Source organism: Rhyacophila brunnea, unplaced genomic scaffold, assembly GCF_057557595.1.
Source record: "Rhyacophila brunnea isolate RB1 unplaced genomic scaffold, BYU_Rbru_1.0 scaffold_1, whole genome shotgun sequence".
NCBI classification, from domain to species: Eukaryota; Metazoa; Arthropoda; class Insecta; order Trichoptera; family Rhyacophilidae; genus Rhyacophila; species Rhyacophila brunnea.
Genome location: NW_028232751.1, coordinates 34,775,473 through 34,801,775, shown reverse-complemented (window position 1 = coordinate 34,801,775; position 26,303 = coordinate 34,775,473). Strand labels below are relative to the sequence as shown.

The window sequence follows — 26,303 nt, the reverse complement described above, 5'->3', positions numbered from 1 at the left end:
TTTGATGTGTAAATCTTTCACACCCGACCCCTAAAAAAATTGTACGTTGCTAATAGAAAATGTGAACGGAAACATGTCTGCAAGGTGGTGCGCGCAACAAATGGATCAGATAATGATCTCGTGGAAAAAGTAACACAATCCTGAATGGACTATATTATGCGTATGTATGCTCAAATAAAGGTGCCTTTTCATGGTATCACTTATTACATTTATTTTCACATTAACTTGTTACTAGTAGCTGTGATATATTATTGACTAGACTTCGGTTTTTTAGGTCACCACTGCACATTGATGTACTGAAATATGACTATATTCTAAAACATTACATCGAGAGGTTTAACCCTTACACTGCGTATGGCATGTAAACATGCCATAGACTTGTATCTCGTATTTTCGACCAAACTAGAAGAGACACTTGTGGATAATATGCTTTAAAAATTAGTTCAAACCTTTAGGAAGACATATCAGGCAACAGATCATAAAAATGTCAAGTAAAACACAAGGAAATATATCTTTGAAAAGAACACTCGTTATTCAGTCATTTGAATCGCGCGCCATTGCGAAGACGGGTGTACTCGATGCGTCACCAGGGTTATCAAAACAAAACATGGCTCATGCATCGAAAAGTGTGCATCGATATTATTTTTATTTACCTTTTAATTAATTATTACGATTACGTTAGTGTTATGTATTTTTTCTTAGTGATTTGTGATCTCGATAGAAACTTTTTGACGATTTGTTTTTAGTATTTTTTGTCATTATAAATATATGTGAAATAATTATTTCACCCGCCAAAATGTCACTACCACATAATATTATCGAAGAAATTATGCTGGAAAATATTTTATCAACGCACAGCTCTCCAGTAAATTTGTATGGCTTTGTTCATTGTTCCCATATTTGATATTTACATTATTATAATGGGTAATAATTTTTATTTTTGATGTGCCACGAAACTGTGTTAGCTCTGTTTTCACGCTCGTATTTTGCCTGGCGATCTTTCGACAAGCCCTTTGTACAATGAAAAAGCCGACGGCGCCTCATAAATTATAGTATAATAGTATTTTAGCAGTGGGGTAATTATTTTTACTGTTTTATTCTCCAAAACATCCTAATGAGTAAGTGTCACGATAACGAACATTATTTTATGGCGATGAAAATAAATATAGATTCATAATTTGAAGCGGTAATAAAATTTGAGTTTACGACTTACTAAGTGCGATAACCGATAACCCACTCATTCCACAAGTGTGATTGTGATTTAGTAATATATCTGTCATAGACCGTAACCAACTCTGGCAGCATGTACTCAGCCCTGTGTTTTACAAATACAAACGCAGCGGGGCGCTCGCTAGTATGTGTTAAAAATTGTGTATGTTACATTGGACGGCTGCCATAATGACCGTGCGGCCAAATCTTGGATATTTTTTAGCGTCTTCATTTTCTTCGATTTATTTTAGTGAGAATGTCACGAATATAGTTTATTTCTTGGTGTATTTGGAATAACTGATATATAGTTTATCTAGTAATCTATTTTTTAATTTTAAAATCGATCTGTTTTAGCTGTAGTGACCGTTTAAACAGATCGGTTGACTGAAAATAAATTCCCGCGAAAATGGCTCGCGTGGAAAGGGTTAATAGAATACTATTTTATGTAATAAAAATACTTTATGCAATCATCAAATGTTTCAAATAAATATAAAGGATAATAAGGCTTCAAAATTATATAAATAGATTATCTACAACGTTTAAGGAATGTCCTGGCTTATGCTCTGAAAATACCATAAAATCTCCATTTTGACCTATGTGACGCATGTGAAGTGAGCTGTAAAACAACTTGATATCACCTATAGTCTTACACAAACATAACACACACAACCAGACAAGTACTAATTGAACTAACATTTTTGGTACTGTTCGGTTATACGGAATACAGCGGAAAGCACATTTTGAAAATAGCCGATAAACTGGATTATTTGTTAGGTTAACCTAACCAAACCTAACCTAAACTAACCCAAACTAACAAATAATCCAGTATATCGGGTATTTTCAAAATGCGTTTTCCGCTGTATTCTGTATAACCGAACAGTACCACATTTTTTTTTCAAATAAACTTACCCACTTCAATCATGCAACAATTTATCAAAAAATATTTTGGAATTATCAATCACAAAATGTAGGAACATTATAAAAAAAAAACACTATTAAATTAACTCATTTATATATTTTCTTGTAAGATAATTAAATGTCTTAATATTAATTACAATGGGAATAATTTACATTTTTTAAAGAATTACATTCTAATAGAAATAAACCATTTAATAATAGTATAATACAATCAATGTACACATATCATCAAATATAAATCTCTGATATTACTCAATGTGGGTTAATTTAAAAAGTTGAAAGAGTTATAGGCAAAAACTTTATAATAAATGAATTATTAACTCTTTTTTACATTCATGTTGTGTGCAACCATAGCAAATACTTAAATATAAGTACAATATGAAAATATATGTAAAAATTATATATAGAGGGTTAAGAAATGAGACCTCGGGTCAAAATAACAACTTTACAGGAGAGGGAAAAAACTCACCTGCACACTGTGTTTGATATTACAAAATGTCAATGCTTTTGACATCAATAGTGAATGTATGTATGACAGACGGCTGGCGGCAAATAAAATGATGCATTTATGAGTGATCATTAGTTGAATAGTTCAGATAGAAGATTCGAGATATCGTGTCAAACGTTTTTGGAAGCTAAATATCTTTTTAAGAATTTTCAGCTTTCATCGGTAGTTACCAATACTACCAATATTAATCAATACTGCAAAAAAACTATTTTGAACAAAATGTTACCTACGAGGTATCGTTTCTTATCCCTCAATTTGTAATGCAACAGTATGTTAAACTTAGGACATCTTTCACCTCGTTGTACTTAATACAACACATTCATTCTTACAGACAAAAATAATCCAGAAATTTTATAGTAGTTTCACAATCCTAAAGACTACGGACTACACATATATAAAGAAATGGTAGCTGAATTGAGTATAATACAATCAACGTTCCCAATAGACTAGGAAAATAAATATTAAATAGAGATCGTATCCATTGATCTTATCCTAGGCAGATTAAAATAATATATTTTTTATACAGAGAGGAATGCAAGTCGGGAATATATTATTTTAAATTCCCTCAACAGAACACTAATTTGATGGTAACTCCAGAGCACAAAACAATAAAACAAATTCTATGGTATTTATTGCACAGTCAGAGCTGATTTTGTAACTGTTGAAACATTCTGATTTATTACATTTGCGTTTGGAAAATCAGATCAGAGTGTATTTTTGGCGTATGACAGGTAACACATAATTTATTTTTTCACACAAAAAACACTCGATTGGATTCGAACCAACGATTGTTCGGTTATCAGCCGAACGCACAACCATTACGCCACAGAATGATACTGCAATCGTGACGATTATACAGTATAATATTAAAGTTTAGAATTGTTCCGTTGCTAGGCAGCAAATTTATTATCATCGGCCATTTGCAATTAATTACGTAAACAAACTATTAAACTTCACAGTGGCAGTTGTTACTTTAAAAATAAAAAATTATATAATTTAGTAATATAAGTTAAAGTGTATAGAAATAAACCAACGGCGTTCCAATAAGCGGTCCTTTTTCTTGAGTGTGTAATTTAACAAGATAATTAAGAGCTATTCGAAGAATCTAGTTAATCATAAGTTTTGTTTTTGTTTTGTTACACCAAAGAAGTATAACTTCTAACGCGCGTACATAAGTACACACACCGATTTTTTTATATACTGGCTTTCACGCAGAATTGACAATGAACAACATGAAAGACTTAAACAATAAGGTATTTCGTTTCCAATGTAAGATTTATCTGCTTCAATTGTTATTGTATTAATAATACCTACATGGGATGAAAATTATTACTATAGAAGCTAGTTTTGTTTTTACATTTTTCGACATGACTATTAATTATGACTTTATTACATGTTAAGAGAATTCTTGAGATACAAATATGTCATTGTTTGCTGAAAATTAAACAATACATTCTTATTTCCATTATTTTATGAGTGATTCAATCATATACAGGCGGTCGGTCCTTGACTTTCTTACAATTCGCTATTTCATGTTTCTTAAAATTTTGATTTTTTGCCAGTTTATTTGTTTATGTATGTGTAATATACATGAGTGAGAAACGGAGAAACTAGTTTTGATATGGACAAAAGAAATTTTAATGACTCATAAACTCAGGGTGCAGTGCGTAAGGCGCTGGCCTTCCACCCAAGAATTCTGGATTCGATTCCCGATGAGGACATAATATGTGTTTTTCTCAAAGCCTGGGTGTTTGTGATTGTTCAAAATTACTAATAACCACTTTGTACGAAAAAGCAAGGACATGGTTATTAATAATTCTAAAAAAAAAAGACTCAAACCTCATACGATCGTGACTAAGATGGAAATAATTAGGCATTCTGATAGCGGCGAATTTTTCGCTTCAATCGACAGTATGTACGACTTAAGCCTGTCTAGAATAATGTTCTATTTTAAAAAGAAGATCATGTATAATTAAGGAATATGTTCAAAATTCTGGAAACTCCAAAGATTGTTTCCAAAAGATACGGCATAATGAGGAATGAAATGGAAAGATCTTTGTCAAGGATAAGGATATCAAAATGATGTCCCCATGAGTTTTTCAATTATGCAAGCTAAGGCTCTTAGTTTGCATGAAAATTAGAAGACTCGGTTAAAAAAATATATGAAATTTCAAGCAAGTAAAGGCTGGTTCAGCAAATGTAAACTGAGGTATTCTTTACAATTAATATTTTTCTTCATTGTCGAAATATTTTAAAATACACTTTTCGATGTATTTTTTTACATTACTCTACTTTCATACATTCAACATTCGTACACATTTTCAGGAACCAATTTTCTTCAAAAGTCAAGGACCGCCTGTAGTGAAAAATCCAGTGCTCATTTTATTACTCTATGTCAGTGATATTCAAATTGTGGCTCTGTGGCTCCGCAGAATATTTTCAAAGCTTTCACGACTTTTATATAAAAATTAGATTTATGTTTTATCAAAACTTTTACCAACATTTTTTTCCATTCCACAAAGGAATAAAATTTAAAACACAGGGTTGCGCAAGTGTTAGAAATTGAAAGACTGGTCTGTAGTAATTGAATGATATTGATATTAAAAATGAATATAAAGCAGAATATTATTTTATTACACACATATGTATCCAATAATATTACTTAAAGACAAAATGCACAGCGAAAATTAATAGTACAATAATTGTTGTTTTATAAATCTAGTAAGCTCAATAAAATTTGAGTGTATATGTTAAGCTAACTAATATTATACCTAGAGCTGGTCTACTTACCAGTAGACTTTCCTGGCGTCTGATAGCACTTATTGTGGGCCGTAATATGTTTATAAAATTAGAACTACTCATATAAATTTAACTGGCGTTTACTTGTTATAACTCCATTATAATGATTTTGAAACTAAATAAAATTTTACATTTTGTTGTTTCAAAACCATTAGAAATATGCCCCAAAAATTATGTCTACTCGTAGTAATGCAATGCATTAAAATACATTCAATTGAAATCATTTTTAATTCACATGTATCGACATCAACTTACACAAATTATTATCAAAATATACCTGCTTTGTTGCATTGCATATAGCAAAAATGCCATTTGCTACACACTTTAAAAAGAATATATTTTTTTATAATCTGTAACTACACAGATACAAATATTATAACTAGACTGAATGTTACCTTATATTGATTTTATAGTGTATTTCTCCCATCGTTAGCCTTCCTTCATGTACAAAAATTAATTTATAAAAAAAGGAAGACAAACCTAAACTATTCAGTGGCAAATGGCAACAAATTCTTTAAGGGCTGTCTGAAATTTGGTCTACTATACCAGAATCTCTTCTATGCTTCTCAGTCAAATGTAAAGAATAAGCCATATTTCCAAATTCCAAAAAATATCTATGGTAAAGTATTCATAGTGGGAAACAACTAAGTGAACAGCGGTAATTATGCACATTGGTAAATTTGCATAATTTTATAATCAGCCACTATATTATTATGAAAAAAATACATCTAAAACACTGACTTAGTACTTTTTTATGATTGTAGTAAACATAGTATCTAATACAATGCATTATTATGATATCATAATTGAATATTTACAATAAATTCTTTGTATATAATATTTAATTATGTTTTGAAAGTTCTTTTGAAAGTTTTGAAGTTTCTCTTATGTAAAATAAGTTTCTAAAAAAAATTCAGTTGACAAAATTAAAACTCAAACCTATAAAAAAAATCCAATTAAATTGTATATGCATACATTTATTTATACACAATTTCAAATAAAGCATTATGAGTATGCATGATTATGAATGGTACCTTAAGCACTTGCAGAGATTTTTTAATCTTCTCTATTTTCCGTGTGCATACACTTTTATATGAAAAGAAAGTCAATACAAATGTTTAAAAAATCCAGAAAACAATTAATGAGCGAAAATATAAATATTGGACCATATTATGCATATATAGATCAAGCAACCTATCAAAAAAAAATACTTGTGAATAACAGCAGCTAGTAAATCCATTAAATAAAACTGTCAGAAACACCTGCAGACGCACTACTGATTGATCATTTAATAATAGTAATGCCATTGTATAATACGTAGTATAAATCCATTGAAAATTAAGGCTGATCAAAAATTGATGGTAAAAATTTATCGCCCGTGTTAAAATATATTTAGATTAGCAATAAGTATTGGTGTCTTCATTTGCTTGTACATAAACATGCTATTATTTATACGTATAAAAATACAATATATCAGGTAATCTATACAGATCAACCTTCCTTTGACAAACATTACAGTCAATTAGTTAATTTTTTTATAAACATTGCTTAATCTGTAAATGCATATAACCGTCTAATTTAATACACACAATATAACAAGAAATTAGATATGCATAATAGATAACATCACTTTTCAACAAAACAAAAGAACATTGAAATAGCATTTTGCAGCACTTAAAAATATACACAGCCGTTTTTTCATTTTTGTTTTGCCATTATATCGCGATAATATATAATTCACCAGTATTTGTTCATCACCTCTATAATACTTCAACCAGATAACTTGATGTGTGCTGATTTTGAGTATATACCCAATTACTAACTTCTTCAACTAGAAATCTTCTGTTAACCACCGACAACAACAATGTTTGAAGATATCTCGCTCTTTCTTACCTGTTGACAGTTACAAGAGAAGTGAATATTATCATGGTGAGAAGACAGAAGAACAAATTCATTCCAATTACATATACCTGAGTTTAAAATAAATTCAACTTTCCAACCAAATCAAGTTATCTAGTTGTAATATAAAAGATTGGATATGTACAAATACATGGATATGTGATCAATCACAATCTTGAAAAACATTAGTTGTATATTGCGTTTTCAAGAATATTTCTGTGCAAAAGGGAAATAAGTCTAAAATCATTATTTTTCAGAAGATCCAAAAGAAGATTGAGTTTTGGACATATGGAAACTTCCATGTTTCTGTGTGAAATTTACTAATTCAGAGAGGTTGTATCAACTTTTACTCATTTATAATGGTTATATCAACCGATTTTTCAATTTTTAAGACATATCTGCTTTTTCCTTACGCACACAAATTTCTGTTTCTTCAATATGCCAAATTAAGGATAATGCGTATATTGAGATAAATGAGAAAAAGGATGAGTTAAGTGAATGTCTCTACAGTTTTATTCAAACCTGCCAGAAGTGCTCAAAAGAGCACAAAAAATGTTCCGCTGAAATCTTGTAATATGCGAATACACAGAAAAACAAAATAATACTTTATAGTACACATTCCGACCATGTCCGATCCTAATAGGATCATATGGGCCTCCACAGAGTAGAGGTTTTGTATTAACAGATTTTGTTTTTTTACGAGAAATGGATGTCAGCCACTTGCTCAACCTATTAGGTCCATACCCTGACTCACACACAAATTGAAAAACAATATGTGTACTTGCCAGACCCAGGATTCGAACCTGAGACCCACGGCGTGATAGTCCAACGCTTATGCCGCGCGGCCACCGTGGGTGTTAATACTTTATAGTAGGGTCCACTAAAGATTATTTTCGTGTGAACAAAGCTAATGCGAATGCTATATTCAATCCAAACTCCACGAAATCAATTCATGGGCAAAATCATAAAATATTATTTCACTCAACAGCATTGTATGCTTAGATGATGCCTAATTATAATATATTATGCACAAGAAAGTGGAAAGTAGTTACCTCGGATTGCGTTATAGTTCGTAAATAGTAGGTCAGTTTTCAATTATTTTAAAATACTCTACTCTAGTTGTCGCTGGCAATTCAGCGGTGCGTGAAGTATGGTCTGTCATATTATATTAGAGCAGTAGCTCTACAATCTTTTTACATAGGTACCAAATATTTTATGACAAATAAACTTGCAGATTATCAAGCAATTGGACAATAAATTCATAACATTATTTCTCTGTTTTTACATACTATTTTATTAAGTATTTCAGGGTAACTCACGGCGGATACACTGAATAGAGCTGCTGAATTAGGTACTTACTAAATTCAACACAGAAAAATTTCCCATACAAAGTTGTCCAAAAAACTTTCTTTTGGCTCTCCTAAAAAATGGTGATTTTATACTAATCTCCCTCTTCTACCTACACAGATTTTATAGTATGCATTAAAATATATTCAACTGTATTTGACTCTCAACATTTATTTTGAGTAATATTACTAAACATCTGAATATTTTGTACTATATATTTCAGAAATATTGCTTATTTTGATAAGACAAAATAATTTGAATGCTAACTATATTAATAAAATGCCTTCGACATGTTAGGACTCATTTATAATGGTGAGAACAGTCCGTATCAATTCTATTAGCAATACCATTTTCTTGTATACCAGACAATCAAAGAACTTTGAACTGTTTCTCTGAAGTCTCGTATCCCACAATATTCAACCATAATGACGTCTCAAAATGAAAAGATTAAGCTATCAATATAATAATATAGTGTACGATCCAATCGGTTAAAATATGTATTAAATACTTTTCTCAGCAATAATCTAGATATGTATTAACATTACTTTTTCTAAATATTTGACTTTGAATGTAGGTATACAATAAAAATAAAGCCTATTATAAAATGAGGCAATGAGAATCAAGTTGTCCGTGAGTCAAGTGAGGGCGCCATATGCTAATATTTGACATATCATTCAATACTTTTTATACTGTGATGAGCTTAGTTCTAAATTCAAACACCGGACGATTTAGCAGTGTCTTCCAAACTTTATTACTTCACTGCACACTTGTGAAAGGGATTTGTTCCGCAGCACACCAAATAAAGCCTTAAAAAGGAAATTTACCTTATTAATATGAATAAAGGAAATCATAGTGTAAGTAACATTTTTTTTTATATTTTATCAACATATATTGTCCATAATTTTATTAGTGAGAAGGATGCAATTGACCTTTAGAAAGAATTCTGTCAAAACGCGGCTCTAAATTAGAAAACAAACACGTAGCTCCTCATCTACCATCTGTAACCGCTCTCATTTTTTTTATTTCATTTCCACGAGCGCTGAAAAACCAAATTCGCACAGATACTACAAACCAAACGGCAACAGAGATTTAATTGCTGGTGTAGCCAATCGAGGATATTGACTCAAAAGCTCATATTCTCAGCATCGAAGAAAGAAAATATTTCTGCTCGCCTCTTTGCGATAGTACTTTTCTTTTTGAGAGCCAACCTACTTCAGTATGAAGCAGCAGATACTTAAAATCAGAATCCATATTTTCACACAGTGAAAGTGAAGTGACAAATATTTATTTAAATATATAGATGTTGAATTTATTTAAAAATGAAGAAAATTTAAATGTATAGGCATTATTTAAAATGAATAGTCTGGAGGCTTCTTCCTTCGCGGCACACCTGTTGCGGCACACAGTTTGGCAGACACTGATTTAGATGGTAGATCTTAGATATAACTATAGAAAATGTGAAAAAATTGAGTAAGATTTATTTAAGTACATATTATAATAAAATACTTTTATTTAAATATTGATGAATTTAATATAGTTCCAAGAGAATTCTGATATTCTGGAGAAAATATATTTCCGACCATGTCCGATCCTAAACGGTCCTCCAGAAAGTGGAGGTTTGTATTAACAGATTTTGTTTTTACAAGAAATGAATGTCAGACACAACCTATTAGGTCCATACTCCGACTCACACACAAATTGAAAAACAATGTGTACTTCCCAGACCCAGGATTTAAACCTGGGACCCACGACGCTTAAGCCGCGCGGCCATCGTGGGTGTAGAGAAAATAAATAGAATGATATTATTACAAATTTTAAAAAATTTGGTTAATATTGATTCTTATTGCCTCATATAGCATAACTTTCTTCATACAGCCACATGTAGAGGAAGGACAGATTCTTCTGGCATTGTGGCCAGGACGAAATTACTTTGCAACAGTGTTAGTGTCATTTGAAAATAACGATACCAACATCTAAATGAGTCACATATACTGCCAAAAGAATCTGACACCAATCTACCACAATATACAATGGATTGTATTGTAATTTTCGAATTCTATATACATATTTTGTTGATAATTGAACACTATAATAATTAATGAATACATGCTACATATTATTATTGTAATACTACATTAATAAAAAATATTGGTGTGATTAATTCATTTTTCCGTGAAACACTGAAAGACAATGTTTTCATTGACATATATAAAAAATAAACCAATTTCTTCTACAGAATTTATAATATCTAGTGAGGTAACCACTCGGAGAGAAGATGAATACATACGGCCATGTCATAAACGACAAAATGATCTTTAATTCAAAGGCCATAGACAATCAATCTCGCAATAGTGGCTTAAGGCAGATGTAGGTAAACGGAATTCATAGATGGAGAACTCCCAATGAATGGATGCGTAATTTACAGCCGCATTTGTACTAAAAAGTGTTGCTTACTGTATAATACATAGCTACATTTTAAATAATTTTCTAGCGTTATGAATATATTCTGAATTTTGAGGCAGATTAAACACTTTTGCAACACATCGCATAGCCTAAGAATACATTTTGTTAAGGGTTTAGTTTAATAATAATTATTGAAATAATGCAATATTTGATAATAAAATGATGATCTAATAACTTGTTTGAGGATAAGAATATTAAAGAAGAAAATATCTATGAACAGTGATAATAAATATAAGAATTATAACAACATTAACAAGAATATTGATAGATAGTAAATACTAGTTCATAAAAATTATAACAATTGCATCAATTATCACACTGCATAGAAATAATTAGATACTAACTCTTGATTTTAAAGGCCAATATTTCTTTTCTATTATTATTGAGCTGTCTACATCTCTCAATACATAAATGAACTTAGCAGCTATACTTTTCAGTCTGGCATTCATTTATCATTTCGTTTATTAGTGCAGAGTTTAAATTAATACATATTATGAATTGTATAACAATTAAAACAGTGATTAGTAAACTTTCAGGGCAAATTTTACAACCAATTCACCAAACCATTCAACCAAACCATTTCAACATTTAAAAACACTTTATTTATCACTGCCATTAAGTACTAATATAAGGAGAGCCTCATCGGTTACCCATGATAGTAGATGTATAGAATTAAATAGAAATATTACAGCAAACATTTAATACATATACTTATTTCAGAAACAAATATAATAGAAATATTACTGCTTCAAAGATAAAACTGAGTATGAGAGATTGTCCACATATTTTTTCAATATTCAAGTCCGTTTATTAATTTAATAACAAATAATAATCGTGTATCAGTTGGAAAAAAAATTTACTTGTATTTTAAGACTTATTTTTACTCTGAAAGTCTAAAGTTTAAATTGTACTAAGTGAGTTTTACCTTTGAATGATGATACAATAGATGAGTGCAAAACAGTGTAATGTTGCTTAAATAAATTTTATAACAAAATTTCTAAATTCTAAAATGGCTCCAGTTAAATGTGTGCCATTCATTGTTTACAGGAGTAATTTGGTTACAATACACATACAAATGATTAATTGAATCTGGGGATAGCTTACTAATGGTGTTACCTAAATAGTTGAGATAAATTGAATGGAAAAACAGTCACTGCAAATAATGTGTTTGAAGAAATGCCTCATCGATTAGCACAATTCGTCCTCACTTTCTCTGCTGATGTCAGCTTTAGCAACACTGTCTTCCTGAAATGATAAAATAAGCAGTTAATTTCATACAAGTAGAAAAAAAATATATTGAGCCTACGGTGGGTTTACGTGTGGAAGGCATTGATGGAGATTGGAATCGACTTCAATCTCTTATTATAGTTAGACAAGATAAAAGTGAACATTTTGATGTTCGGTTGTGGTCGGCTATTTTCGGTCAATACACGAGCGCCTAAGAAGGACACAGTCCATATTACACATAGAAAGTCGTCAAAATTACTTTCAATATAGATAATTATTAAACTACTGCCCACAACAAGATCTCGGCGATAACAGCAAGTCGCTGTAATCGCATGTTTTTGAAAACAATTCTATTCTCAGTAATTCACTTCCAATTATTATTCGATAATTAACAATAGAAAAAGAAATTAAAATAACTTCACCTCTTAATTAGTATTATTATGATAGTTAGGTTAAATAATACTGGGTAATTATTGAGTTTGGAAGGAAATAAATTAATAAACCCACACAATTAGCATAACACAAATTATGACTTAATAAGTAGAATTGAACAGTATACATATTAAATATATCGATGATCCAATCAAATTTTTTTATAATTTTCAAATAACGTCTTTTAATTGGTATTGTTAGTAAAGTTGTTATAAAACGCATACTGTGAAAATCATTTTCTATAAAAATACATATCCACATATCATTATAATAATTGTACTATTTTTTCACCATGTAAATATTCGGTCACATTAAAAACAATAATTTCTCATACTTGCCTTTGTAAAGGTTTTTTGTAATACCCCGATCGAGATGGGGTATTCATTGTAAACTGTAAATATACTATTGTATCGTTCGTGTAAAACAGACTTTTCAGACGCAGACGCAGCGTTAACGCTCACAGACGCAGCATTTACACACCTACTATATGTGCACGAAAGTATGTGTGCTTCTGCGCAGGTCCGTTTCTAAGTTATTTAGCTATAAGTAATAAGAAAGAATGACATGCACAGAGAATCCATATCCATTCTGAGCTACTAACTATTTTTAAGCCCGTGTCCGATGCATGAGATGTCCACAAGGTAACTCTGGCTGGGACTCACCCCCAGGCCGTCTTCGCAAGGATGGGCAGACAATAAGAGAGCAAAAAGGGTATGTGTGTCCTGTTACGAGTGAAAGCTAAAGATCATAGCCTAAAGGACAATAATTACAGTCAGCCATTTTTATTTTTTTTAGAATTATTAATAACCATGTCCTTGATTTTTCGTACAAGGTGGTTATTAGTAATTTTGAACAATTACGAATACCCAGGCTTTAAATACTTAGCATACAAAACTTAAAATGGTTTCCCAATAAATTTCATAAAATGCAACAGAATAGAAATATCTACATTCCATTGAAAAAATGAATAACTTATTTATTTATTTTGAATAATTAGTTTTGAGATTTACATTTACTGTCTAAACCTAACCCTTTTAAATAAAATCTCACCTCCGTTGCAGATGCATCTGATGGGGAAACATATGACGGGGCAGCATTTTCCCTCACCACGGCTTTGGGGGCAGAAATCCCTTGGGGTAGAGGCAGTGTTCTTGCCAGATTGGCATATTCAATGTCCATGTGTCGAATGAATGGACTGCTAAGTGCCGACTTGGCGCCATCAGGATCTTCATCATCGAAGGCTTGCAGTAGCATCTCCACAGTTTGAACTTCTGGAGCCTCACAGTAGTTTCCCCATTCTTTGAAAGCTTTCTCGGCAGCTACACAATCGCCCCGCGCCAATTGAACAAGTACAAGAGCCACAGTCAGCCGACCAATAGCTTGAAATGCTTCATTTTGTTGCTGGAAACCAATTTCACGCCTCAGAGCATCTGCCGCCTCATCGAACCTAAATGAAAAAGATGTTTCTTTTATCCAATCCAAAGTACAAATGCTAAGACAGATCAACTGATTTTGTTGACTTACACTTCTGCTACCTCCGCATTAATACCTGACTATGCAAATCAATTAGGACACGTTACAATGTTATATGTACAAATTTTAAACAAAGATCAATCTGGTATTAAAATATACTATTGAAATGAATGACTGTTGTAAAAATATACTTTAAATTAGGAAGTTTTTGTTATGGCCTATAGAGTCGAGGGTCCCAGGTTCGAATCCTGGGTCTGGCAAGTAAACATATTGTTTTTCAATTTGTGTATGAGTCAGAGTATGGACCTAATAGGTTGAGCAAGTGGCTGACATCCATTTCTCGTAAAAACAAAATTCTGTCAATACAAACCTCCACTCTGTGGAGGCCCATATGATCCTATTAGGATCGGACATGGTCGAAAGAAAAAGAAAAGAAAGAAAATAATAATAAAAATTGTATTCCACATCCAATTATTAGATGGAGAATTATTAATATAAAATAATATATCTTACATTTGTAATTTGACTAATATGCGTGCAGCCTTGCTTACATATTCTGCCGCCTGCCTACTTCCATCCTCCAACTAAAAATTACACAAAATTAACAACATTAGTGTACAAGAGTTAATTGGTGGCAATTAAAAAATATTTAGCCCTAAAAACGATTTGTTGATGAAAAAAATATTTATTACATGCTTTATAATAATATATGAGTAAGTGCCAATTAACCTCAAAGATAGGATTAGGCAATCAATAAAAAATTGGTGACTTATATTTGACTGATTGAACAGTAATGGTTTTGAAATTACTATCCTACACCAAAAAATCAAATAATTCTATTGCCTGGAATTCAATGATAATTATAATCATATTAAATTTTTCAATGAAATAAAGTTACTGTAACTTACAGAAACAACATCCGCAGCATGTTGATAAAGATGGAGGGCAATCTCAGGGTTATGCTGCTCCAATATCTTTGCCGCTTTATCGAGAATCGCAGCACCTGAGTCCAATGAACCATGTTGCTGATAAAGATTGCATGCCTCTTCTGCTAATGACTGTATTTCTTTAGGCGTTCCCGAATCCTTGCAGAGCAAAACTGACTGCTCTAAGCTTTTCGCAGCATGGAATAAAGACCTGTTCTCTTTGTAACATCTGGAAGCTTTCCTCAGGCATTCCTTTGCTTTCTCGGTAGATTTATCAACTCGGTAACAGGTCGCTGTAAATAAAAATAATATAACAATTTCAATTTTAACTTCTCCAATTGGTAAATTCTGTATAAAAATACTGACTGATCAGTGATCAATAATAATTAAAATGTGCTATAAATTTAACAGATATTGTAAAAATGATAATTTTCTCCATTACACTCCCGTAACTTTATATGAGGAAATAGGCGTAGAACATTGCCTTTATTATTCTACACTGAAGTGCATTTATTTATTTAAGAAAACAAAACACTGTGGACAAAATAAATCTAAATTCAAGACATTCACAACACGAGATTTGCTATCCAGGGTCATTCATTAACAAGATGCTATAATCTAATTTAAGAATTATAACTTCTTTATTTTCTGAATAATGACTATTGACTTCAAAAAATATTTAAAAATGTTTTTAATATTTGAATGTACTACTTAATCACGTACTATTATCATCATGATAATGCGTTAGTAAGAGTTGTAAGCCGGTGCATTATAATGATAGTGATAACTTGACATAATCAAGCTCGTATGATTTTTGTAATTAACAAGACTGTTTCTTTTTCGGAGCAAAGGAGAACATGTTGTACTCTCCAACCCCTTCCAATATGTTAATAAATTAACTGCATGTACAACTAACTACCACATAAATATAGTTTGTCGAATGTTTAAATCAATATCAAAATAAATGGGTTTGATGGGATCCCAACCGTAAATGAAATGACTTTTACAAGTTACTACACCACTCCCCGAATTGATATCCCAACATTACCCTCTGCCGCCCATAGAAAATAACCTTAAGCCTTAGGGTAACACTACACACCGTTGATAAAATTAATAGATTTATATCTAAGCTTATTCTTTGGAAAAATGACAGACACAAGTATTATTGAAAATTTTATAATTCGATAGTGTGCTGTAACGGGAAAAGGTTGAGAGTCAATCGTCTAGACCAGCAGTACCAAACTATGGCTGGTTGCAAGGTAATTCCGGCCCACAACCTTCACATTTTGTTTTAACCTTTACTCAGTTTTAAAACTGCTTCCCAAAAAAATCGGCAATTTACAGCATTGCTTCATACATTTAAATGACACACCCGATTCATTTCCACTCTGACTATTCATAATCTCTTTTGTAAAAATGGTGACACATTTACACATCATTCTCACTCCTTTACTGGGACTGCAACTGAGAATGAATGAATCACCGAATTGATGTCAAATGGACATTAATTATGTAATACCTGTTATAGAAAATATTATTATAAGATAAGGAAACATACCAGCTTTACTATATTCATCTGCAGCGGAGTCATAGTCAGGCTTCCATTTTAATAGTGATGTCTTTAGACTGAAAATAAATTATATAAACAGGTACTGAAAACTATCATTATTTTAAGTACATAATACCTTCACATTACCACGTTTTTTTTTGCTCGTATTCTTGTTTGTTCGGTGGTTGTTTATCCAGTACAAATCTTGCAATCGATTTTTAACTAACTTCCCGACTAGCTAGACATTTGAAACTTTTAGAATATATCAGAACACAATGCCAATGCATTATTTTAATACTTTTAGCAAGGGCTTTTTTTTTCATTTAACGCGGTGGAACGGCGTTCCGGCACCTTTTTTCACGGTTTTATTTCAAAATCAATTAAACGAAAAAATATTTGCGCTTAAGTAATTACAATAATAATTCGTTAAAATGATAAAATAAGGTACAGGTGGAAGCCATTTTGAATGTTGGCGTGTTATTGTTAGTGAAGTAACCGTATAGTTTAAATAGCAAACCTGCGTATGTAACTAGCTTCATACGTATGTCTTTGCGTATTATGATTTTGACAGTTTGACGTTTATCGCATGGCGGCATCTGCGTATATTGTTATTTACGTTTGTTTAGTCAGTTTGTGTTACGATTACGTGTTGTGCAACTATTTTATATATTATTTAGTGCAACCCCAAGTTTAAATATGAAAAAAATTTCCTGTTACTTCTCAACCACCGGCAGCGGCGCCGATTCCGCAAATAAAAAGCTCAAAACAGAAACGATGACAGAAGATATGGAAATATCGGTACATGTAGATGTTCCTGAATCATCTCGAGCTGATCTCGGGGATCAAGGTCGAACTCAAAACGATTGGCCAGACTGCTGGTCATTAGATCAAAAAAACGATTTTTGCTGAAAAAACGAATGGTTGAACGTACACAAAATGAAACTTGGCTGCACAATAGAAACGTTGTAACTCTTGGAACTGAAACGACAATGGGAATGAAAATATCCAAAGAATGGGCCAATAATGAAATCACGTATTCTGGGAAAGAGAGGAAGCTACAATTGGGGTCACTTCGAAAAAAAATTTTCGATCAAAAAAAAAGCAGATTGAAAATACTTTTTTAAAATCGTTATCTCGCGAAAAAGTAATAACAGCAAACATTTTTCGAACTGCATATAAAGTAGCTAAGGAAAATCAATCATTCAATATGTTTGAAAGTGAAATTAATCTCCAAGAACTAAATGGGATCAAAATGGGTCATATTCTCCATTCCACTAACGCATGTATTAACATTGTAAATCATATATGTGATGAAATGAGAAAAAATGTTTTCAAAGAAATTGTTCAATCGAAAAATATAATTTCTTTGATAATTGATGAGTCTACCACCATAAGCCAAAAAACCACCCTCATTGTGTATGTTCGATGCTGTGTCGAAAGTGTTGGAATGAATTCACCAATTAATTTGTTTTTGGATTTGATTGAACTTAAAGACGTAACGGCAAAAGGAATATTTGAATCATTACTCCAATCTCTTGATTTATATGGGATGACAGAAGAATATTTAAAAAAATATTTAGTTTCGGTTGCATGCGACGGCGCTGCTGTGATGTTAGGTTCTAAAAATGGAGTGAAAAAATTGCTGACAGAAAAATTTCCTTCAATTATAGTTTGGCATTGTACTAATCACAGATTAGAATTATCAGTAAGTGATGTTGTAAAGAAAATTTCAGGGATCAATAGATTCAAATCATTTATTGATAAACTTTATGTTTTATACCACGCGTCGCCGAAAAATAATAGAGAGTTGCATTTATGTGCAGAATCACTAGGCGTTGAGGTACTGAAAATCGGAAGAGTTTTAAGTACCCGATGGGTGGCATCTAGTTTTCGTATAGTTTCGGCCGTGTGGAATAATTATGAATCACTTGTGCGTCATTTTGAAGAAGCGATGAATGACCCTACAAGAGATAAAAATGACAAGTGTACTTACAGTGGCTTAAAGAACAAAATAACATCAACAGCATTTTTATTGGATCTAGCATTGATGTGCGACGCTCTCCAAGAATTGTCGGAACTTAGTTTGGACCTACATAATCGCAATGTGAACCTTTACATTGCAAATCGAAAAATAAATGAACTCGTTCAAGTTTTTGAAGAAAGAAAACAGAATTTTGGACCCTATTATAAATGTGCTGCAGCTGCTATAAGCAATCTGCATTTTCGTGGAGTTTTACTTCACGAAAAAGTTTCTAAAAATGATCCTCCTATTGATACGAAAATATTTTATTCCACGTTGAAAACGTCAATTGAAAAAAGGCTGCTAGATAATAAAGATGTTGAGTTTGCACTTTGGGCTCGCGTACTTGACCAAAAATATTGGCCTGAAGACATTGATAATCGGTTGACATTTGGAGAGATGGAAATTAGAAACATTTCGATCAGGCTACAACTAGATGAACGAGAAATGATTCGTGGATTTCGCGAATACATTCTCGAAAAGACATATTCTGAAAAACTCTTGCGTTTGGTATATGCTCTGAATTCTATTCCCATTTCTTCAAGTGAATGTGAATGGGGGTTTTCGCAAATGAATCTTATTACTACCCCAACAAGAGCTTCGTTAAACACTAAAACAGTTTCGGCACTCTTGTTCATCAAACTCGTGGGACCACCCTTGACACTTTTCGATCCTTCAAAATATGTTGATAAGTGGTTACTTAAAGGAAGACATTCGGCCTTAGACTCTAACACTAAGAAAAAGAATCGAGATGATGTATCAGACGAGAATTGGAAAAAACTTTGGAAATCACTCTAAACTTTTATTCAAGTTCATAAATAAATACATTACATATGTATTTACAATTATATTTTAAATTTAGTCTTATTTGTACAATATATTTCAAATATAATGCATGTATTTTATTGTTTCTGTAGCTTTGTTTTGACTAAAATAAAAAATTATCGTAAAAATCAACCTTTTTTTGTTCGCTTCGTGGCATAGCTCCTTTAAATTTCATTTAAGTGACATTTGAATATAATTTTATTTAGTAAAAAGCTTGACATGAAGTGAGTTCCGGCACCTTTTTTTTTTTAAAAAAAAGCCCTGCTTTTAGCCATCTTTAAATAGAATTGAATTTATTTTCAGTTAATTCTGTTTTGTATAAAAAGTTATTTCGGAAGAAATCCGTAAAAAGTAAAATACTATTATTGGTTGCTAAGTGGGTGGTCCTAGCAACTAAATTATTAATATATACGTGCATTACTATGGAAATCAAAATGATATTTCAATATTCTATATTTGTTTGTTTGTTGCAAAATACCAAAAAATTATTTGTTGACAATTGCCTTATTTGTCCTAAATATATTTTTTTACTTATATTGAACGTCACACAATATGGCCAATGAAACCGCAACGCATCGCAAATGCCGTTTAGAAAAGGAGAAGAAGAAGCGACAGGAAAAACAACAAGAGAATGATGTGAGTCATTTTTTACATTTAGCTAAGCGGCAAAAGCGCCAAAATGAAGCACCAGAAGAGCAGCGAATGGCGCAGTGCACAATTGCGCACGAAAAAAAATGAAAGAACGATTGAGACAGCTTCCGAGCGTGACTCTCGACTCGATAGCCAAAGAACAAGAACAGCTCAATCACGAGCCAATGAGACTCGAGAAGAGCATGAAGCTAGACTTCAACGTCTTCGAGATGCATATTCTGAACGTTCAGAGCATGCAGCAGATTTTCAAAAGACGATAAACACTTTCTGTGATAAGACTTGTGATATCTGCCAAAAGATGTGCTACCCTAACCAGGTAGCAAAGTATAAGCTGTTGATGACTGAAAGGTCATGCCTGTCTCCTGAACTAGCCAACAAGACTGAACTGCTCGTTTGCCATCGCTGTCATAAGCACTTGAGGAGTACTAAAACTCAATGTCCATCCAAGGCGTATTGGAATAACTTACTTCCGGGTGAAATTGGGCCAGAACAGCAACTTTAACACTGCGTGATCCCTTATGTCAAGGTGATCAAGTTTCCTGGGCGATTTGGTTACTTCGGCTTTAAAGGCCATGCCACTTTGTTTGCTCTCGAAATTTTCGAAGTTACTGAAAAGCTACACGAAATGCTTCCTCGATCGAGCACTGATGCTGGTATTGTTGTAGTCACTGAGACTCTAGAGAACTTGAACATTTTTCGGGACTACAGTATTTCACCTGAGCGTCTTTATAAGGCACTCAATTGGCTCATTGCTAATAATGAAACGCAGGATGTTATTCGTGTTGTTTCCGCAGAGCCACAGCAGCCAAATAATGATGACAATGCTGCTCAGCCTCATAGCGCCTACATGCCAATAAATGATTTGTCTCGAATCGTGCGCGCATCCTGGCATCAATGCAATATGAGTGTCCTTGATGAATTATCTGTCGGTCATCAATGCTTTACCATGGTTATAGGCAATTCGATTCGCGATTCAATCCTCCCAACTAGCCAATAGTATACTAATGTTCTAAATAAGAACATGACTGAAGCAGATGTCCTATATCTACAAATTTTCTTTGAAACTGAAAATCGACCTGGCGCAATTCCTATTGACGACGATACCTGGAGATCAAAAATCTCGACGTTGTCAAAATGACATCTTGATGTATGACAATGCCTTTGGTCTCGAATACGAGGATCAGGCATATCATGGTAGTCTATGCGATCAGCAAAATAATGGAGAAAGTACTTTTACTCTCCGAGCTGCCATCAACATGCTGCTTGTAAATTATTATGCCGGCGTTCTCGTTACCGTTGGCAAATCCCTTGGTCTTATGTACTTTGATGGCAAGTACTATTTTACCGATTCGCACTCGTGCGGTAAAAAAAGAACTTCTGGTAATGCTAATGAAAAGGCTTGCATTATTGAGTGCGATACTTTTGAAGAGTTTTTTCGCATTGTATGTCGCACAGTAAAATCAAAGCGCGACACCCAATTCTCGATTCATGGCATTCGTGTTGTTATCAAGGTTAATGCTCTTCCGCTTCAAGAGTATTTGAGACAACATACTACAATGCGAATGGAAGAGATTGCTACTCAATTTGAGCCAGAGCCAAAAACCGCCGTTCCGCTGTAATATGTTCCTGTACAAACATCACTCATGGCTCCAATTGATCATTGACGTTGATGATGAATTGGTTGAAGCAACCAATGTTAATGAGATTGTTCAAAAGACCAAAGACAATATCGTTAATGTGAATCACGAGAAGAAAGCAGAGGAATTTACATGGTTTTATCTGTTTCCATTTGGCGTTAATGATTTAAATGAAAATCGAGAAGTCAAAAACACGCCATTGGATTATTATCAGCAGCGAATTCAAGGCAAAGACCCTCGATTTCAACAGAAAGGCTTCTTGTTCTACGCACTATCGATATTTGAATTCTTGAGAGTTCAATCAATAATTAATGCGTTTGGCAAGAAAATGCAAGGACAAGATGGTGCTGTAGAGCAGTGCTCCGCAACCGGTGTGATGAGACGATGCTAGGTGTGCCGCGGAGCATTGCTTCCAAAAAAAAACACAAATAATTTTGTATATTATACAATACTTACTTAATAGCCAAATTTGCGTAAATGGCTGGTAATAAATACATTTGAGCACCTGCATGAACTTAATAAAACAATGCAAGGTCAGAATGAAAATATATTGACATGATCTGATAAATTAGAAAGATTTAAGACAAGGATCTCTACAAATGTACCAAAGGATCTACCAGACCACCAATGAAAACAAGCAATTAATTTTGGATCCGTCTCAAAAACATTTAACTTTGCTTCAAAAGAAATTTCATCATTACTTTCATACAATCAATATGACTGGATTCGAAACCCTTTTGCAACCAATGCCAAAAATTCTATAGAACCTCTTATGGTATTTTCTGGATTTCGGTTAATAAAGAATATCCTCGTATTTCTGACAAGGCTACCAAACTAACTAAGTAAGGCTAAAAACTTGTATGATCATTGAAACAAGCTATTTATTGATAATACCAATACATGGGAATAATAATGTACATTTGGTTCTTCGTCGTGTGTTATGTTTATTTAATTACTGGGATACAATTTATTATTATTGTGTCAATACTCGGCAAATAATTATTGTTTACCCGACAACTAATCGTAGTTCAAGTGGATGAATTAATATATACAAAAAATCACTAAACATAGAATCAATACGATTTATTTTACTTTGAACATCATTTGAAAAACGCTATTTTAAAGTATCACACTGTCTTTAACCTTAGCGATAGGTAGGGGGGCGCCGAAGATTCTGGCCTGGGGTCTATGTTTTGGTGTATAAATTGTTTTACGTGTGGTGTGATGCGGAATTTTGGGAAAACTTTTTGTGTGCCGTGGGTGAGAAAAGGTTGCAGAGCACTGCTATAGAGGATCTTCATCTACATTTGCGAAACCTCCGAGGATCAGCATCATATTGACGCTTCGCACATAATGAATTGATTGCTTTCATTCGTTACATGAATATGGTCAAATTAAGCATGTCGAGGGTTGAATCAAGTGTGTGGGTCCAAAATCGATAATCATCACCTCTGTATACAACGGACTGTCTTATACAAGGGAACGCACTAGCCTGCCTTCTACTTAATGTAACCCTTGAAAAGATTATCCATGATGTAAAATTGGAAGCCAATGCCATAATGTTCAATAAATCAATTGGCATATGACAACGATATCGATGTCATTGTCTGGTCCCCAGAAGCCCTCAAACGTGTATTTATTTTTGTAAAGTCAGTAGCCGCAAACATGGGACTCCGGATAAATGAAAGTAAAACGAAGTACATGCCAGTTCTCCACAGTGCAACAAATGATACTGCCAACCTTACCATTGGTGGTAATGCTTTTAAAACTGTGGATTCCTTTGTTTATCTAGGATCCCTTATCGCAAAAACTAATACTTAACGCAAGCGATGAAATAAATCGCCAGATCACCCTCACCAACAGGTGCTATTTTCTTCTCCAAAAGCTTCTGAAGAATAAGGCACTTTCAAAGAAAACCAAAACCTTATATAAAAATCTTCAGCGCCCAGTAGGTATTAATGTATCGATCAGAATGCTGAGCACTCAGCAAACAGGATGAGAGAAATATGAATATCTTTGAGAGGAGAGTTTTGAAAAGAATCTTTGGAATTATTCAAGAAGATGGTATTTGGAGATCGAAGTATATGAGGAGTTGTACATACTTTATCGGATTGAAAAGATCATATGGCATATGAAATTGCAGACTGCGCTGGCCACGTGCATATAAAGCCGAAGGATATACGCAACAAGACGGGTTATGTACACAACCCTGAATGCATGAGAAGACCTGAGCAGGCGACATTAAGATGGCTGGACTGCGCCACATGAGATTTAATAATGCTCAGTCAAAGCAACTGGAGTATCAGCGCTGGATTTTCCAGGATGGAGGAAGTTTTTGAAAGAGACCAAGACCCGCCAAGAGTTGTAGTGCCATAAATGATGACTTAATATTTTCATCTGCATAACCTTATCTATCCATAGATTCATCAGTAACGTTGATATTGCAGTAAATTTATTCACAAGAGCTTGTGGAAACAAGTCATACTAAAACGATATCTAATTTCTGTTTGTGTTAGTATAAGTACTTACTAAACAAGTCAATCCATGTTTTGGTCTGTACATTTATTACAAGTACCTAGCAATCAAAAATAATATGTGCGCGTGTACCATTAAATCCGAAGTCTGTTGTGTTTGTTTGTGACATTCTTCACTACATTTTAAAAGAAAAAATATTCCAGTGGCATATACACGACATTGATTTATTAAAATCACGATAAACATATTTTTAAAAAAAACCAATATTATCAACACTGTTTTCCTTAGCTGACATGACATGACAATAACAGCTTGAATTTACAATAATGCATAAATCTTGAAGATAATAATTACCACATACCTGCGTTCAGCAAGCCTAATGTGCTCTAAAGCTTCTTCTGTCTTTGCCGACATCTTCGTTGAAATATAAAAAAGAATTTCGTTAACAAATCGGACAACACGTCCAGAAAGAATCAATAATTTGACAGCAGTCTCGTTCCTCCCTTCACTGGGTTGCCAGGCTGATTTTTGAAACAGTGTTGCTATCTTTTTTCACACAAATACAATTTACGAGACGTGAGATAAAAAATTGTTATTTCCGCATAAATTATAGTACGTTTTTTACTCGCCAGATTTTTGAGACGTTTTATCTTTGTATATAGGTATATACAGTATAATATTATTATACTACCTATATAGAAACAACTAGTCATTTTTATCTACGATCATACGACGTGTAGCCAATTTTCTCTTCGAAACCTCATAAGTACAAGCCTTTGTCGAATTTTGCTCTTCAACGACAACCAGTTTTAGAAGTTATTTTGCTTTTCTGACCCAAATGAAAACTTTGCAGAGTCAAAGTTCACAGTTTTTCTCTGAATATCAAAACCATCTACTTCAAGGCACGAAATGGAACGGATTGCACCGGAGCGCCATTTCGCTTCATAAAATCCCTAAAGTTACCACTCCGTCTCGTGGAAAAAATATTTTGACTGTTTGAGCTAGATAGGCCATATTACCAAAAATCTAACACATTTATTTTTATAAACTATACAATATAATAAGGTAACTAAATTAAGATTTTTGAAAAATTATCGAACGCTCCGGTTTATAAAATTTTCCATTTCAAGCGCTGATATACTTATAGAATTGGTGGCGTATCTATTAAATAATTGTCTATTTTTATAGTCATCATCATCAGCCGGGTTCGATCAACTGCTGAATGGAGGCCTCCCTTAGCTCCTTCCACTCTCCTTGGTCCCTAGTTCTTCGTTGCCACGTACATCCACCGAACTTTATGAGTTTGTCTATCCAGCTGGTTTTAGGGAGTCCCTGCGGTCGTTAATGCGTCTTGCGTACCACTGTAACATGACAGCATTTGTTCAGCGGTTGTCTACTCGCCGGACGACATATACAGTGTATTACTATTTCATCTGGTTATCAACCTCTATCACATCACATACTCTTGTCTGCTTCATTATCCTTTGAGTGTTTGTGATCTCCCCGCGTCTTGCTCGATATGCACTCTTTTCAATGACACATTGCGCTAGTCGTAATTTTTTAATGTTTCTTAGGTAGGTATATTTATTAATAGCCTGTGTTTCACACGAATGCGTGATCACTAGTTCTACACATTGGTTAAATAGGTACTTTACGGTTAAGACGTCACGATGAAAATACTTTTCATTCGCCAAATTGTACTCCATGCCAGTTTGGTTCCGCGAGCAAATCTATGTATAGTACCTACGATAATTAAAACTATGATAGTACACGTACTATAATTTTGGTACGGTTGGCTAGACCAAAATAGTAAAATGACAAAAATGATGAGCATAAAAAAATATTAAATTACGATACTGCGAGAAATTGGAATTATTTAATATTTGTATGTGACTAATAAATATTAAAAATATATTTTCTATTTGTGTTTGTGTATTTTTAAGAA

General features: G+C 33.0%; 1 protein-coding gene across 1 annotated transcript; it reads right to left on the bottom strand.

Moving 5' to 3' along the window:
• Window positions 1-10,850: 10,850 nt before the first annotated feature.
• On the bottom strand, window positions 10,851-24,862 carry LOC147079711 (gamma-soluble NSF attachment protein-like). The gene is made up of 6 exons (XM_085943473.1): window positions 24,720-24,862; window positions 16,760-16,827; window positions 15,184-15,494; window positions 14,789-14,859; window positions 13,853-14,249; window positions 10,851-12,388 (listed from the first exon to the last, which is right to left on the bottom strand). Exons 1-6 carry the CDS (start codon window positions 24,770-24,772, stop codon window positions 12,332-12,334), a joined length of 957 nt encoding a protein of 318 aa, XP_085799599.1. The 5' UTR covers window positions 24,773-24,862; the 3' UTR covers window positions 10,851-12,331.
• Window positions 24,863-26,303: the final 1,441 nt, after the last annotated feature.

What these genes read in the sequence shown, in the direction of transcription:
- LOC147079711 (XM_085943473.1), bottom strand. Translation starts at nt 24,772, where the DNA reads ATGTCGGCAAAGACAGAAGAAGCTTTAGAGCACATTAGGCTTGCTGAA. An exon ending in AGATGAATATAGTAAAGCTG is followed by an intron (nt 15,495 to 16,759) that starts GTATGTTTCCTT and finishes TTTTATTTACAG; the next exon opens with CGACCTGTTACCGAGTTGAT. An exon ending in CAGATGCATCTGCAACGGAG is followed by an intron (nt 12,389 to 13,852) that starts GTGAGATTTTAT and finishes TTATCATTTCAG; the next exon opens with GAAGACAGTGTTGCTAAAGC.